The sequence below is a fragment of the Chrysochloris asiatica genome, unplaced genomic scaffold (genome assembly GCF_000296735.1).
Source record: "Chrysochloris asiatica unplaced genomic scaffold, ChrAsi1.0 scaffold00067, whole genome shotgun sequence".
NCBI lineage: Eukaryota > Metazoa > Chordata > Mammalia > Afrosoricida > Chrysochloridae > Chrysochloris > Chrysochloris asiatica.
Genome location: NW_006408585.1, coordinates 5,438,922 through 5,456,895, shown reverse-complemented (window position 1 = coordinate 5,456,895; position 17,974 = coordinate 5,438,922). Strand labels below are relative to the sequence as shown.

The window sequence follows — 17,974 nt, the reverse complement described above, 5'->3', positions numbered from 1 at the left end:
TCAGTTTTGACTCATAGTGACCCTGTATGTGGTTTCCAAGGAGCAGCTGGTGAGTTTGAACCACCGACCTTGTGGTTCTAACCCAGCTTTGAGTCTAGTGCTTTGGCCCACAGCACAGCACCACACCAGGACTCCATTAGTCTCAATAAAACTGATTAAAAGGAAAACCGTGAATGACTGAGGAGAAGTCATCTCACGCAGTCAAACCAAACCAAGCCGATTACCGTCAAGTCAGTTCTGACTCCTGGAACCCCATGTGTAACAGAACTGCTCCATAGAGTTTTCTTGGCAGTAATCCGTGGAAGCGGATTGCCAAGCATTTCTTATACAGTGCCACTGAGTGGGTTAAAAAAATTAAAAATCTGTGTTCGCTACACTGTATTTGGACATTGCTAGCCTCTTGCTCCCAGCCATTCCTCTGCTATTCTTATTCCTTGCTCCCCATGTTGCCCACCCACATTTAAATGACAACTTTTTGGACTGGGTCTCCTGAGCAGCACAGTTAAAGATTCAACTACAGCTGAGACCCACCTAAAAGGAGCCTCCAAAGACAAGTCTGGCTATCTGCTTCTAAAAAGTCACAACCTTGAAAACCCTACGGAACAGTTCCAGTCTGTACACATGGAGTCATAAGTCAAGAGCAACTCAAGGACAACTCCAGCTTCGTTGTGCCAAGCTCTTAGTTTGGAGAAATGGCCGTTACGCCTGGGTTGCGCTTTCCTCTGAAAGCAGGCAGGCAGACTGAATTTCTGTGGTTAGAATTTCAGGTAGACTGTACAGCTGTGGTTAGTAATGACTCTCAGAAACCAGTGCCCTTGTTCAGAACCTGCCAGAGGATGTTTAAAGCTCAAATAGCATGCTCCTTGCCCCAAGACGTAAGTGGCTCTTGTCCTAGTACTTTCATCTGTCCGGGGTTTTGTCTCCATCTTTTTCTTCATTTAATTAAAGAAATTACCGCAACCCTTCAGTTTTAATCCCTAAAAAACAATCCTTTATGAGGAGCCTTAGGGAATGCATACATCTTATGCTGACTGCCACTATCAGTTCAGAGGGTATTTTTATCCCCTTGGGTTTCAGGGAAGTTAACAGGCCTGAACTGATACTGGGCAGAATTGGCCCAGGCTGCAGCAGGTTGATGACTCTAGGGCAGGTGATGACAGGAATTCTATTATTACCAGGCACACGCCCCTTGGCCTCCCTCTCCTGTAACTCACACCAGGTCTGGAACAAAGGGAGTTCTTTAGTTTTCCCAGGTGTTCATCACCGTGTGTTAATGATTTGCTTTTGTGGTTGGTTGAATGAGAAACAAACGGGGAGTAGCAAGAGATAAACCAAGGGTTTGACCACTTGGACCTTAGGTTTCCTCCTCACAGATCTGAGCATAAATGATTTCAAAGAAGTCAAAATCTTCATGTAGAGCTTTGCACATGTCCAGGCTCCGTTTCTAAGAAATTGAACTTTATAGAGACATTGCATTTGATATATGTTCTTGTTGTTAGCTGTTGTTGACTTGACCTCTGACTCACGGGGACCCTGGGTATAGCTGAAGAAAATGTTCCTTGGTCTTGTGTCATCCCCATGGTTGATTGCAGACTGCACAGCTGTGACACATACGGTTTCCATTGGCTGTTTTTAGGGAGTAGTTCACCAGGCCTTTCTTCCTAGCCCATCTTGGTCTAGAAGCTTCACTGAAACCTGTCCAGTATCATAGCAGCACATGAGCCTCCAGTGACAGACAGGTGATGCCCTCACCAGAGATTTACTGGCTGAGACTCAAGCTCTGGTCTCCCACAGAACCATCAGTCTCTCCACTGGATGTATTCATAGATGTAAATGCACTGTTGTCTTCGTCATTATTGCCCAGGGTAGGATTTAGAAACTCCTCCCTGACTCTGGAGTCCTGGTGTTGGTGCTGCAGGATAAAGTACTAGGCCACAAGGTCATTGGTTCAAACCCACCAGCCTCTCCTCAGAAACCCTATACAGGGTTGTTATGAGTCAGAACCTACTTGACGGACCTAAATAAAAATCCTATCCAGAAGTGATTCATGGGGACCTTAATTGAATTTGTCTAACCTCTCCAGATGTTGTTAAGTACCGTGGAGTTGGTTCTGACTCATAGTGACCCTGTACAGGGTTTCCAAGGCTGCAAATCTTTACGGGAGCAGAAAGCCTCATCTTCCTCCTGCAGAACGGCTGGTAGTTTCGAACTGCCAACTTTGAAGTTAGCAGCCCCATTTGTAACCACTACACTACCAGAGCTCCAGATGTAGGGGTCCCCAAAACATCCTTTATCTAGTTGTTTCACCGTTGAGTTTGTGAAGCTTGTTGTAGATGTAGTTCTTAAACAGATTGAAAGTGGAGTTGTGAATGGAAGATTATCTTCTGCCTTCTTCCACAACTTCAGATAAGGTTCTCTGCCTTGCGGGCAGTGGGCATTCTCTAAGCACGGTTGACTAGAAGATTGCCTTCACACTGACAGAATCAATTCCAGAAGTGTAAAATTGAGCTGGAGAGATTTGTTTTTGTAGCTGTTGTTTTACTCTTTGTGGTATGCTGGAGTCTTTTTCAAGCCAACTCCAGGCCCTCGGCCTCTTAGTCCAGTACATACCCACAGGTGAGCTCTCATGTTTATTAATAGGAGCTGAGGCCCTGCAATACTCAGCTGTGGGTGACTGGGGCGTGGGATGAAACACAGCACCTTCTAGGTGGTCATTTGCCTTTTCCACACAACTATTAAAATAGCAATAAGTACTACATAAAATTAGAAAACTACGGAGGAAGCACATGGGACTTCAGTTAATTTCTGACTATAAAAATAATACAAGAGTACTTTAAAAAGCTTGTGGAAATTTTTCATTATCTTTCAGTTCCATTTTTTCCACAAACTTGATAAAGGTTACTCTTTTTTTTTTTTTTTAAGTTTTTTTGTGAATTGAGTGCTGGTTTACATGGGGAAGCATTGGTTTTATACCATCGTTTCATTGCAATGATTACAGTCTCCTCCATACATTATCATTCAACAGTATTTGCTTCTATTCTCTCTGTTTTTGTTTTGTTTTGTTTTGTTTTGAGGGGAGGGATGCATGCCAAAACAGTCAGGAATATATCGTCATTTAAACCATCAAAGGGCACATTCTGCAAGCCTGCCTCCTGGCCACCAGCACACAATCTTTCTCTTTCCATGAATCTTGAGTCCTCAGCTGCTCCACCTCTGCATGTCCTCATCTCTGTCTCCATCTCTGGTGTTGCTGCCTCTCTGGAGAGGGTTCCACATTCTGCTCATGCTCTTCTCCTTTGATGGTCCTAGGGGCCTTTGTTTCTGGACTGTAAGATTAACTACTCCCCCCTTTATGTTGTAAAACATCTGCCTTTACAGTTGTGACCATCACAGTTAGTCATGATAACAATTACTCACTACTGAGTCATAGAAACTTATCCCCATCTCCTTTCACCAGACCTGTCTAGACAAGATGAAAACTATTCAGTGGGGATTCTACCTTCCCCTGCACTCTCTGAAACTAAGCTCCCTCTTGAAAACTTGTAAGCCAGTCACTTCATGCCTTTATTACCCATCCCTCCCCGTTTTAGGTAACTAATGTCTAAGTTGTCTGTCTCTGTCTACCCTGCATACAGATAGAATAGGATTGATACTTGATGTGAAGACTTCTTCCCTCTCAGTTGGTATTTTGAACTACTACATCCATGAGTATAAGTCATCAAGCCATCAAAGCTAGGTCCAGTGGGTATTATCTGAAAGTTTGGACATTCTTGTGTGTCTTCCCTCACTTCATATCAGCTGGATGTTCCACTCTCATCTCTAGTCCTCCATGGCTATGTCCTGGTCCATGGGCTCAGGTGTCCCCAGCTCTCACCACCCTTTGGACCAACCAGCCCTTCCTTGTCCTGGTCTTACTTTTATAATTAGAAATCAACTTAAGTCATGTGTACTCCGTCTGTTTTTCTAATTTTATGTACTACCTATTGCTTTTTTGTCATAGAACCTTAAGAAATAGTGGACATTTTAAGGAAGAAAGAGTTGTCATCCCAAATGCCACTCCTGTCTTAGTGTGTCACACTGAGTAGTCTCAGCATGGGATAACCCGTCCCCTTTTCAGTCACTTCCCCCTGCCTCACGCCTTACACCTCAGCTGTTCATGCTTCTCATAGTTCTGTTTCAGATCCCCTCACTAGCCTGGCTCATGCGTCCTCATCCTTCAAGGATGGGGAATTGGTTCCTTATAGCTTTCTCCAAGGCCCACTCCAGACTCCTGACTGAGACACTTTCAGGACCCCTCCACCACATTTACCACACTGGGATGACATGCTTACACATGTGTGTCTATAAGAGTCTTGAGAGCATTTTGGGATAACTGGCCCCTCTCTAGGGCCTGGTACATGTGTGTGCTCGGTAATATGTGTTCTTGTTAAGAACCCAAAGCCCAAACCAATCAAACTCCCTCCCACTGAGTCGACTCTGACTCACAGTGACTCTGTACAGAGTTTCCAAGACTGTAAAAGTATTTACAAGAACAGACAACCTCATCTTTCTCACTCAGAGTGGTGGGTGGGTTTAAACTGCCAAACTTGTGGCTATCAGTCCAATGCTGAACCCACAGCGTCATCAGGGCTCTACTAAGAACCTGAATGAAAACATAAAAGGTTTCTGAACCCCCCACATTAGATGCTTGAAAGCCTGTGTGTACACCAGAACTCAGATGCTTTACTCCCTGGGACCCAAACCTGATTGCGTCTCATTTGGGATATAATTCCAAGAAGCTTGATGGTCTGGTTGCTGTCATACCATGGTGACTTGCATGTTGCTATGATGCTGGAATCTATGCCACTAGTGTTTCAAAAATCAGCCAACTCACTTGTTATTCTTGTTATGTGCCATCAAGTCAGTTCAAACTCATAGTGACCCTGTCTGTGTAGGGTTTCTGAGGGGCGGCTGGTGGGTTTGAACTGCCAGTTCGCAGTTCACATAGACCTTATGGTCCAGTGCTTATCCTATAGCACCACACTAGGACAGATTTTAATGGAGGTTCCAGACTAGGAAGAAGCACCTTGAAATCTACTTCCAAAAACTAACTAATGAAAACCTTATAGTAGACTGTTGACTGATGTTGTACTGGAAGATGAGCATCCTCGCTAGGAAGTTACTACACAAAACAGCCACAACTACAACCCAAATGCAGCGATGGTGTGGGACCAGGCAGTGTTTCATTCTATTATACGTCAGGTTAACATGAGTCAGAGCCAACTCTACAGCAGCTAACATCAACAGAGATGGCCTCAGAGCTGTGTCTTTTCAATGTTCAAACTTCCAGATGAACGTTGGAAAATGAGGAGAAAACACATGTGTCTCCAGTTGATTTCTGACGATAAAAGTAATGCGTACTCATCATAGGAATCTTGAGAGACAAGAAAAAGTATAAAACAGAAAAAATGTCACCTCAGATGCCACAAATGAACGCTACCATTGTCATCATACAGGTGTATGTCTTTTGTCTTCCTGTACATCTCTCCTTCTTCGGCTGTGTTGTTGTTGTTAAGTGCTGTCAAGTCAATTCTGACTCACAGCAACCCTGTATAGGGTTTCCAGGAAAGCAACTGGTGAGTTTGAACTGCCAACCTTGCTGTTCAAACCGACCTTGCGGTTCAGCACATTATCCTACAGTGCCACACTGTTCTGCACTTTCACAAGGAAGATTTTGTTGAACTCACTATTTTAACCATTAAAGTTTACTTTTTGTGACTATTTAGCTATTCACATTTACTATGAAAATGACAAAGGCATAAATCACATAGTAACATTTGGTGGAAAATGTAGAAACTCAGATCCATGATCTTAAAAATGGTCAAAGAAATAGTATGTTTCATAACACAATTGAAAACTGCCCCCCTCACAGAGGTAGAAAGCCATCTATGTAAGCCTAGTCCAGGATTTCAGTGAATCACAGAGTATTTTTTTTAACTGAAAATCCTCTGCAGCAGCAGCAGCAGCAGCAACAGCAACATGGCAGAACTGTTGACTACTCTTTCTAGAAACTTCTATTGCAGATGATGGTTTTTCAGTTCCCTCACCACTAGCACCTCTGAATGAGGCGTGAATCTGCTTTGCTGATCCCTGCAGATTTTTACCATTTCTGTCCTCCTCTGTGGAAGAAACCTTGGAGGAACCTCTGCCAAATCTTTCCTCTCCCTATAGCAGACATTTTAAAATAGGGTGAACAAAAATATATCAATAAAATTAAGCAGGGCAAACAGAGGTACTTAGAACAAAGGGCTTCCTCATAGCAAAAACAGTTTTGCTGGTCAGGAAACCCTACACAGGGTCCCTAAGGATCAGAACTGACTGGAAGGCACTTAACAACAAAGAGTCTTTTATCTTTCTACATTGTGACATTATTTTAGGTCATTGATGAGATACACCACTACTTTTCAATCAAATGTCAATGTATCTCGACTTGATGTTCTGCTTCCTGCAAGAGTTGCTGGTAGCAGTTGGGTCCATATGTTCTTAGTTCTGAAGCTTGCTCTTCAGTGGAAGAACACAAGTCCTTGGCTCTATATTATTTGAGGGCTTTGGGCCAGGCAGAGAAAGAAGAAACTTGTGGGCAAAATTTCCTCCCCACAGTTCTTGAGTTTAGCCCTGGGTCTGGCTGTAAGAATGATTTTTTTGTGAAGTAGAAATGGGTGAAATTTTCCTTGGAAGTCCCTTATCTTCCTAATGCTTGTTGTCTTAGAATCTCTTGCCAGGAACACTGACTTAACAGCAACCTGAGGAATAGCACATAACCTACTGACCCAGTTCCAGTAATCAGGTATTCAGAGCAATTCGAACTCAGGTTATTGCCAGTCACATTGATGAAGAAGCTGGTTAAAAAATGTATCAGGACTGACTTGCTCTTCATCAGGCACCTCATGGCCACCCCTCCAAATGAACAGAGGTGTCGATGAAGCCTCAGAATGAAATGACACTCCCCGCTCCCACCAGTGCTAACCTGGGTAGAAAATGGGGAGCAACTGGTTGGTGCTCGTGAAAGCTCATTCCACACAATCCTGGCTCTCCTCTGGTCAGTCAGACGCAAATCAAGGCCACCAGGTACCCCTGGCTATTGTATAGAATTAACATGCTCAGTTGCTAATCAAAAGTTGAAAGTTCAAGTCCACCCTGAGTCACCTTGGGAGACAAGCCTAGCAGTCTACTTCTGAAAAATCAATCATAGACAACTGTATGGACACACTTGGAGTCAACTCAATGAGAACTGGTTTACTAGTTAGCTTAGGCATAGCCAGTCCACTGCTGTGGAGTTGATTCCAATGTGAAACGTAGGCATTCAGCTTAATATCAAGTATATCTCCATTGGCTTATGTTGGCCAATGCCATCTAAATATAGAGAAACACTCCTTTTGTTCCCTCTCTGTTGTTAAATCCCTGTTCTCGTTAGCAGAAAGAGATGTTTAGTAGATACAGGGAATTTATTTTTTCTTCTAATCATAGTATTAAAACAAGGAGCAGTGGTCATACTTTACTGTCTTCAGGATTTGCTCCATGACACCACAGGTGCAATCACTGTGCATCGTCCATTGTTCAACTCTCAGTGTACAGCAACAATCCCAGCAAAGTCTGTGGAATTTAAAACCGCAAATAAAGATGCTTTTTGTGTATTCACATCCTTTGGTAAATACCAGTTTCCTCACAAAATACTTCCACCTCCCCACCCCCACCCCCCAAAAAAGCCAAAAAGACTAATCAGTGGTCCTGAATGGATTGCACTTGGGCTTCAGACCTCAGTTCACATGTCACTTGCTCAGAGAGACCTCTCCTGAGCCTGCAGCAGCAGTGACTGGATGTCATTACTTCTCCTACTTTCCCTCCACAGAATTTACCAGCATTTGTAAATGTGCTTGTTGATTTCACTTTATTTGCTTTAAATCGTGTTTCCAGCAAGACTCAATGTGGCTAGAGACTGTTTTATCTCTGTTGGGTCTCCATAATTTAATTCAGCACCTGGCTATTGGGAGACTTCATAAATGTTTGTGGAAGAGAGTAAGGAGAAATCTTGGATGCGCCTGAAACATGACATCAGGAAGCAGCTTTAATTCCCACAGCCCTTTATCCATGCTATTTGCATAAGACTTGTTACACTGTGAAGATGACTTTCAGAAGAGTCCACTTTACCTGCCAAGTTGAGACCACATCCCTCTCCTCTGAGTTCCCATTCATGACTGTGAGCTCGGGAATCTTTTGATACAACTGGATGGAGTTTCCAATGTTGAGTTGACTCTGAGGTGGTCATTAGACTTCTTCTTGCCTGCTTTGTCTGAAGGGTTTTCCTTTTTCTGTGCCTTGTTCTCTGCCCTCTTGTGAGAGTTGGAGCACCTGCTACACCCTTTACTTTCTGTGACTACCCCTGCATGTTCCAGATGGAAGGCACTGCACTTTCCACTTGTGTTGTTCTCTTACAATGTGAGGAGCTCTAGTAGCATAATGGTTACAAATTGGGCTGTGAACTGCAAGGTCAGCAGTTTGAAACTACCAGCTGTTCCACTGGCGAAAGTTGAGGCTTTCTGCTCCCGTAAAGATTTGCAGCCTCGGAAACCCTGTACAGGGTCGCTATGAGTCGGAACTGACTCCACGGCACACAACAACAACTTACAACGTGATGCACATCATCTTGTCTGTTTTCCATCTGGTGGCCCCAGAATTTGGGTAGGGATAGTTACGTCATTACCTTTTCGCTGGTGATGGGCACCCAAAATAAAGCTCAAGATTAAGTTGTCCTGTAAAGGTAGAAGTTTTGTAACAAAAAGGGGGAAGTAGTTAATCTTACAGTCCAGGAAAAGAGGACCCTAGGACTATCAAGGAAGAAAATCATGAGCAGAATATGAAACCCTATCCAGAGAAGCAGCAACACCAGAGATGGAGGCAGAGATGAGGACATGGAGAGAGAGAGAGAGAGAGAGCAGCTGAGGACTCTAGACTCGTGGAAAGAGAAAGACTGAGAGCTGGCAGCCAGGAGATAGGCTTGCAAAGTGTGCCCTTTGATTGCTTAAAAGATTATATACTCCTGAGTGTTTTTGTGTATATCTCCCCATCCCCCCAAAAAACAAAACAACAGAGGAAATAGAATCAAATTCTGTTTAATGATGATGCCTGGAGGAGATTGTCATCATTGCAGTGAAACCATGGGTGTAAAACCGGTGTTCTCCCATGTAAACTAGCATTCAATTCACAATAAAAACTTAAAAAAAAAAAAAAAAGATTAAGTTACCTTAGAGTTGACTCTGACTTATAGAGACCTCATGTATACCAGAATAGAAATTTGGTAGGGTTTTCGATAATCTGGTTTTTAAGAAGTAGATTACCAGACCTTTCTTCCAAGTTGTCTTTATTTTAATGTGTTGTTCAACAAGAATATTTCTTCCAAATATAGCTCTGGGTATACTCAAGCCTCCAACTTTTTAGTTAGCAGTCAAGTGTGTTAACCATTTTAACCACCCAGGAAGCTCAAGAGTACATGACCTATAAGTTATAGAGCTAGAACTAGTACCAAAGGGTTCCAGTGTCTTCTCTACCTTTTATTTAATGTAGAAATTCAAGGCCATTACCTGAATTACCTGAAGCGAATCCAGGTGTTACCCTCACATAAGTGATCTTATCCCATCAAAACCCATCATGCTGTGCTCTGGTCAACTAGCAGCTTGTTTCATTCGGACTTCCATATATGGCAGCCCCCTCACCCCACACCACATCCCAGCATTATGTAACTACTTTTGTAGAATGCCATGATGCTCTGCCACATTGGATTCTCTCTTGTGTTTGTATTCAGGATCGGCTATTTTTTGTCATGGAGTTTGTGAATGGGGGTGATCTGATGTTCCACATTCAGAAGTCTCGTCGCTTTGATGAACCTCGAGCTCGTTTCTATGCTGCAGAAATCATTTCAGCGCTCATGTTCTTACATGAGAAAGGAATCATCTATAGGTGAGTTTTGGTTGCTGAACCACTCCCCTCCCCACAACATCATAATTCATCCCATGCCCAAGTTCCTTACTGGATCTTTCCATGTCTCATGATAGTCACTTAAAACTTTGATATTAAATTCTCAAAGGTTTTAAGTGTTCATTAGACTAAATGAAAAACCTAGCAATGAATACTATCTCTAAACTAACACTTGTCTAATTTGGCATTTGTCAAATGGTCCTGAGAGACTATTCATGAGTTTAATCAGCTGGGATTTGTCGAAGCCACGTTACATGTCACGTCTTGCTTAGTGATGACCACATGGTTGGTTTCTTTTCTCTCTTTTAACATTTGAAGTGAATCAGTTAATCAGGGATCGATTTCATTTTAAGAGTCCATACCTAAACCGTACATGTGGGTAACCATGATAGTTACCTGATATTGAGTCAATCCCCAACTCATGGTGACCCCATGCATAAGGGAACCAAATGCTACTGGGTCTGGTGCCATTCCCATGATCAGTATGGATTGAACTATTGTGATTTACATAAGAATTTCATTGGTTGGTTTTTGGAAGTAGACTGCCAGACCTTTCTATTCAGTCTGACTTAGTCTAAAAAAAAAGTACCATTGAAACCAGTCAGCATCATAGCAACTTGAAAGCCTCCCCTAACAGATGGGTGGTGGCTCTGCATGCAGAGCATTGGCTGGGATTTTTGGAACCTGTCTCTTGCCTGGTCAGTGAGAAGTCTACCATTGAATCACTACTATCCCCTACCATTGCTCTAAGAAATAATCACTGTCTAATGGGGTGCGGTTCACCAGTCAAGGAGTTAAAAGAACTGTCAATAACAGTGTCCTGCTTTATGAGATTTGTCATTTGTAGTCCCCCAAATATCTCTTGATTCCATTTCATGGCACATGACATACTATTCTTCACATGCACTCAAAGTCTGGTGGATGTTAGATCTCAGGATTCAACAGAGACCAGATGAAACATTCATCAGAGAGAAGGTTGGGCAAAGTGGGGGATGTGACAGCCAATGATGGACAATTCAATTTAATTCTTAAATTTTCTTTCTTTTATTCTTGTTGCCAACGTCCTCCTACTCTTCAAATCACATTATCATTTAGTTGCAACATACATGCTTCTTTTTTTCTTGAGATATAATTGTTGCTTTCCCTGAAGAGGAGAGGGTCTTCTTTATATATTGAGAGCATCAATGCCAGTGTTAAGAATTTCCTGATTGAAATTTGCTGTTTTTTAGCCTTAATAAATGCCACTCCTTTTGTGAGTTCATGACAACATTATCATCATGATTAAAATATAAGAGAGCCTTTAAAAGAGTGAATATCATTAAATACCATGGGAGTCAGAATAGGAAGAGAAAGCAACAGGACTAGTAGACAATGGCAGCAAGAAGTGCGAAAGCAAAGGAGGCATAGTTGACTCTCAGTGCAGAACTGTAAAACGTCAACTTGCTGTACCACTTTCATCGTAGACCAAAGATACACTGTAAGGTAGGAAGAGGGATGCAGAGCAGTGGGAGTCAGCTCCTGGCAGGTTACTAGGAGTTTTCATTTACTCTGATATGTGGGGTTGCTGCATGATGCTTTAGGTGACCTTTGCCTTGGGCTTTCTTTACCTGGCTAGGGTGTCCTCCTGGTAGCTCTATCCAGGGATTTGTCCAATCCCAGCATTCTCGCAGCACATGACTTGGGGGGTGGTACAATCTCTGATGTCCTTCCTGGTAGTGGTATCTGAGCAGTGGGCTCCCCCTTTGTCCTTTTCTCCCTGGCTTATCCATTCACCTCGCTTCTGCTTACCCAAACAGAGCCTTAGCCACGTTTAGTTAAGCTCAGTGACTTCCTATTTAGTAGAAACTTAGGTTGTAAATCATAATACTAATATTAACAGCAACAACATGAGCTAAACTGTATGCATGCTACGGGTCCAGCATTTCCCCTGCATTTCTCTCTGACCCGCCTCCCAATACTATTACATAACAGTAATAGTATTCTCACTGTTTAAAAGGTTTATTAACCAGACTACTAGCTGGTAGTGAAGCCAAGATTCATTTTAGCCACTACATTGTCTCCTTAGGACAGACTTGAAGCTCTGTCTTAGTACAGAAAAGTCAAATTTATACTTCTTTGGTGGAATTTAAAAAAAAAAAAAAAAAGAAAAAATTTTTGCCATTAAGTCATTTATGATTCATGGCAACCCCGTGTACGTTGGAGTAGAACTGTGCTCCACACCATTTTAAAAAATGGATTTTCTTCAGAGGCAGCTCTAAACCACCAGACGTTTGGTTAGCAGTGAAACATTTAACCATCTGTACCATCAATGGTCAGTCACCTTTTTGGGAATTGTTACTGTAAAGGGCCGTCGAGTCGGTTCCAACTAATAACCACCCTGTGGAGGGTTTCTGAAGAACAGCTGGTGGATTTGAACCACCCACCTTGTGGTTAGCAGTCCATTGCTGATCCTACAGCACTGCACCAGGACTCCTTTTTGGGACTAGGACGTTAATTCATGAAAATGAATCAAAGTGAGAAAAAGTGGTATCTTTTTCTGTATAACCTGATAGTTTCTAATCAGCTTACATCTCGAGGTTTATTTCAATTCTTGGTATCTATGACTCAATTCTGAGAATTGATTTAAATTACTCTTCAAATTGAATCCCGTTTTCAGACTGGTTCAACAGATATGGTTGACTTTGAAGGGAACACATTTAATTAGGATGGATTCAAGTGCTATTTTTATCCTGTGGATTGATTTCCACTGGATAATTTAATTCCATGCAGAGTACTGGCTTGGGAGCTAAGTCTTAAGGATAAGCCTTTGAAAGCCAAGTCTTTGGAATGCACACACAATGAAGGGCATATTGTGGTCACAGAGTGGTGTGGAGTTAATACAGGAAGTCCAGTTAGAAATTAGGAGCTTCAGAGAGCCTGGTTAGTCAGATAAATCTATGGACAGCCTTTATCAGAGTTAAAATTTTCTCCCTACAAGATGCCTCTAACCTATGCAGAGAGAGTTGTTTATTTGGGGTTTTGTTTGGTGGTGGTGGGCATGGGAAGAGGGATGTTTTCCAACAAATTACAAAGATGGTACCATCAGCAGGTCATTACCAATCAAGGAGGACGTTAGAAGACCCTAGTGCTTTAGACTTCCTCTGATGTGAATTTCTTTTCTCTGTTAGGTGATTTGTGTGAAAAGAGACAAGTCAGTTACATTGATGGACTTTTCAGCTTGTTTCTGACCCTGATTCTCAGATATATTTCTTGAATTTTATGAAGGAAGAATCCAGTTCCCATGAGATACAGCAGAAGAGTCTGCCCCTTTGCCTTTGGGTCTGGAGGCTGCCCTGGCCCAGAACTGCCAAACAGGCAGTCAATGAGGCAGTATCTCTAAGGGAAATAAAGACTGTTCATTCCTTTGCCCTGGGTTTGTTGGCTGATGAAGAGTCCAGATAGAGCTCATGAATCATTTACTCATGGCATTGACTGTTTTCCTGAATCAAGCCTTCCAGAAAAGTTAGGCTAACAAATGTAAGGCCTTTTACCTGCCCACAGGCATTGCAGGCACCATTTTCTACCAAGTTTCATAAACTGTATTAAAGGAGAATTCAGCCATCGTTGACATCTCAACCCAAAGTCATAAAGTGAGCGCAGTTTTGATTTGTTGTTCTTGACAAAGCATAGAATGTATCTAACGTGTGTTGGGTGGATTAAAGCTATGGAAGGGCACTGTTTAAATTTTGGTTCCCTTTTACCATGGTGTACTTGAACACACAGCTCATTTCAATACATGCTCGGCCTTCTCAACTTAAGATTCTGACCACTCTGTGTCTTGTGCAATTCTTGGCATGCTGGGTACATTGTAATAAGAATTTATTCCTGAAGCTTCAATTACTTACTGTGGTAGTTCACATTCTCATTTTTCAGACATGGAAGTGGCTCACAGAAACTGTGGTTTTGCCATATAATGGTCTTTGCCAAACCAAACTTACTGTCTTGTATCCTATGCTTATGTTACACATTAGCTTTTAAGGTAAATCACCTTTGATAGCTCCTCACATTGAAAGAAACAGCTCTCCTAATTTGAGTTTTACTTGAATTGAAACTTTGGAATGATTAGCAATCTCCCTCAGCTGTAAGATCTGGTCAGATAATTTTTAGGCACAGTTGTTGGATCTGTGTCAGTATATTGGTCTCGACAACCATCTAACTCTTGTTTCACAAGACTGACATTCCAGGTACCTGTGTGATCTCAAGTGAGCTGAGATCACTTTGCTTGGGGAACCCTTGCTGAGGTCACTTCCTGTGAGCATTGCTTCCTTAGCTAACAATTCGTAAATCATCTGTTTCCAAATCAGGATGGGTTATGAGTCTGTGGTGGACATTACACTTGAGCCATTCCCTTACTTGAAAATTGTGGCAGCATCTGTTTGATTCCCATATCCAAGTTGTCTCTTACTCTTAGCTGTTTCTCATCAGCATCCTTTCAGAGTCCCTAAGTCTCTTTCATTTAAACCTGGTTTCTTGCGATTGCCTCATCTATGTTAGAATTAAAGTCCATGCTTACTCTGGGGGGGGAGAGGGAGTGGATAGAACTATAAGGACTGTAATAGTACTGTAGCCTAATATTGTCACTATGGTAGAAGATAAGGGTAGAAGTTGTCAGAACGCAACTGATAAAAGACTTAACTACAAGAGATGTTTGAATTCTGTCTCATTTAGGATTTGGCAATGTTATCCATCTCAGGAAACACAAAATGACAGTGACTAAAACCGCTCTCCCTCATGGTTTTGGGTTTTTTTTTTTTTAAAGTCTAGGGGTAGAAAGGCCATGAAGTAGGAAGGCCATGTCTACCATGGGCGGTCCATGAAGCTATCTGGATTCAGACTCGTATAATTTCTTTTCTGTCTATTCAGGGTCATCTCATGGTTTTAGATGGTTGTTGAAGTCTAGAAGTCATCTCCATATTCTTGTTCCTGAAAGTAAAAAGGGTGAAAGGATGCTCCTCCCAGCTGAATCAGCTCCCTTAAGGAGAAGGCTTCCTGAAATTTCACCCAGTACTTTAAATAGAATTGACCATAACTCAGTCATATAGCTGTACCTCCCTGCAGTGCAGTATTATAGGTGGACCTGTTCCAGCTAAAAATCAGGCTTTGTTATTAAAGAAGAAGGGAATAGTTATTTGAGGAAACTGTGTCGAACACAAATGTCAAGGGGGAGGGAGTTTGGATTTGATGTAGCAGGTTAAAAGAGTCTTTCGAAGGTTTTCAGCAGGTTGCATGCCATGACCAGATTTATATCTTACATTCAAAGGTGTTGAGGGGTAAATGGTGGTGTATGGGTTAGTTTGAGGTTGTTGCAGCAGTGCAGATAAGCAAATAATGAGAACATGAATTAAGATGGTAGGAATGAAGACAATGGCATGAGTTTCAAGTGTACAGATTTAGTGGTATGAAAGAGACCTAAGGAATAGTTCCAGGTGTTTGGCTTGGTAATGGTGCCATTATCTAGGAGAGATCATGAGCCCGGAGGAGATCTAGGCAGAAGAGGAAGATGATGAATTTTAGACATTATACATCAGGTACCTGACACATATTTCCATGGCAAGCGTCAGTGGGCAGGTGGGTATGACTAGGATGCCTGATGAAGATGGACTAGAACGATCTGGAAGCTGTCAGCACAGTATTAGTTCAGATCACAGGCTTGGATGAGATTCTCCAAAGAGAGCGAGTTACTTGGAACAATAAGCCAATGGCAGAACTCTGGGGAACTTGGTCCTTAGAAATCTGCCTAATATTGCCTCCAGGGTTAAAAAAAACAATCAGCTCTGAGGTACTGCATTATTTACAATAAGTGTCCTCAAATTGAAATTGCGTTAGAAATGTAATACTATAAAAGACTAGAAAAAGATAACTTACTTTAAAATAAGCTTGTTGAAAGGCAGGGAGTGTTCATTCTTCCTATTGAAGAAGACCTGGGTGCTAGCCCCAGTCCTGCCCCATGTTGTGTCTAAAGAATTGGGCAGGTCATTGGGACCCTGAGCCGATTTGTCCATCTGCGCAATGGGACTGCCTTCCACACAGCTTCCCTGTAGGGTTTGGTAAAGCTCAAATCACATAAAAGTGAAAATATAAAGAGCTCCTTGAAAAATGACCTATCAGTATAAGTGATGATTCTTTGCCTTCATGCTGTCAGCCGAGATCAGCAGAGGCTTGATCTCAACTTGCCCTCAAGAGAAATTCGAGCTTTAGCTTGTGAAAATCACCCTTCCAAAGTCAATCTCTCCTTGATAAACAGAATCTGGTTGTGCTTTTCTTTCAAAAAAAAAATAATCTTCTTTATATTTTAGCAGTATTGATATTATCTGTACTTAATATGGACTCTTGATGCTGTAAGATCAGAACTGGACTGAGAACTATAAGGTCAGCAGTTCAAGCCCACCAGCTGCTCCTTGGAAATGTTGTAAGTCAGAACTGACTCGACAGTACTCAACAACAGCAACAGTGCTTACCATGTACTTATCAAAACCCTTGAAATCAGTTTCTTAGGAAGCTCTGGAAAATAAGGGACTGATTGTCAAGTTTGAAGACTGTATTTATATTTAGTTTTCACGTCATTTGCATCTCCTGTATTTGGGAGAAGTGGTTAAACTTATTTTGAGCTGACCCCTTCCAGTATTGGAGGGAATTATTGGTTGCTAGTTAGAGGAAAAATCCAAAATCCTTTTTAGACCATCCAACTGAATGCAGTTTCTCAAAGAATTCAGCTTACCGGCAGACAGAAACTTATGTTTGAATGCTTTAGTTTTCAGTACTCTGTCTATTAAGTCAGAACCCTGATCTTGGCATACCTCCGTGGTCACTGTAGCTAACTGAAAATGTGTCCATGGCTTTCACTGACTAATGACATTTGACCAGCAGCTTTGCTCTTCCCCTCACTGAACTGCCCAAGCATCGTGTTGCTTCATTTTGTTGTTGTTCAGTGCCATCGAGTCAGTTCCAACTCATAGCAACCCTGCATAGGGTTTCCGAGGAGTGACTGGTAGATCTGAACCACCGACGTTGCAGTTCAAACCGACCTTGTGGTCCAGTGCTTATCCTATACGTCATGCCAGGACTCCATTTTAATAAAAGCAAAGTTTGAAGTTATTTGCTAAGCAATAAAAACACAATCCATTGATCTTTATATATTCAATGAACACTTCCAGTTGTAAAAAGTTGAATCTGTTGTAAAGTTCTGCAACTGTTTATTAAATGCCTCCTGTATTATATCAGGGCCTTTAAGAGAAACAAAGTAAGCTAAAGACAGCTCGAGCTTGTGGTGTTTATCCATCCCTTTAACAAATACTTATTGAGAACCTACTGTGAGCCAAGCACTGTTATTGCTCTGGGAAAATAAATAGAGAAATAAAAATCCTGCCCTCCAGGAGCTTAAATTCTAGTGCAAACAGTGAAAAACAAGTCAATATATTAAATATTGGGGCTATAATCCTATGGAGAAAAAGCTAGGCAAGGGGAAGATAAAGTTTGGTGAGAATGGTTTTACGGGGCTTATTTCTGTAGAGGATTAAGAAAGGGCTCCCTGATGAGAGAACATTGGAGCCAAGACCTAAGGAAGTGAGGAAGCAAGATGTGTGTAGATACTGGGACAGAGCCTTCAGAGGAGACGGAATGTCAAGTATAGAAACCCTGAAAGGAACGCAGTGAGCATGGCCAAGGGTGACAAGAGGCAGTGGCCTAGAGAGAGTGGTTCTTTTATCTTATTCCTGTGATCTAGGCTAATAGCCACATGTATCTGGTACCAGCTACTAGGTTTTAGGATTTTTTTGCTGATTTAATTTTTACTTCTTTTGGCAACTCTACAAAGTAAATGGTGCTGCTATACTTACATGACAGTTAAATCTTGAGGCTCTTAGAAGTAAAATAACATAGCAAAGGTCACAAGGTACATCATGGAACTCTGCAGTCCCACCTCAAT

General features: G+C 42.0%; 1 protein-coding gene across 1 annotated transcript in view; it reads left to right on the top strand.

The window, feature by feature from the left end:
- PRKCH (protein kinase C, eta) overlaps nucleotides 1–17,974 on the top strand; it is a 376,249-nt gene that overhangs the window by 285,030 nt on the left and 73,245 nt on the right. The window contains exon 10 of the mRNA XM_006864635.1: nucleotides 9,839–9,993. Within this exon, the coding sequence (XP_006864697.1) occupies nucleotides 9,839–9,993 (155 nt within the window). The remainder of the gene's footprint in view (nucleotides 1–9,838; nucleotides 9,994–17,974) is intronic.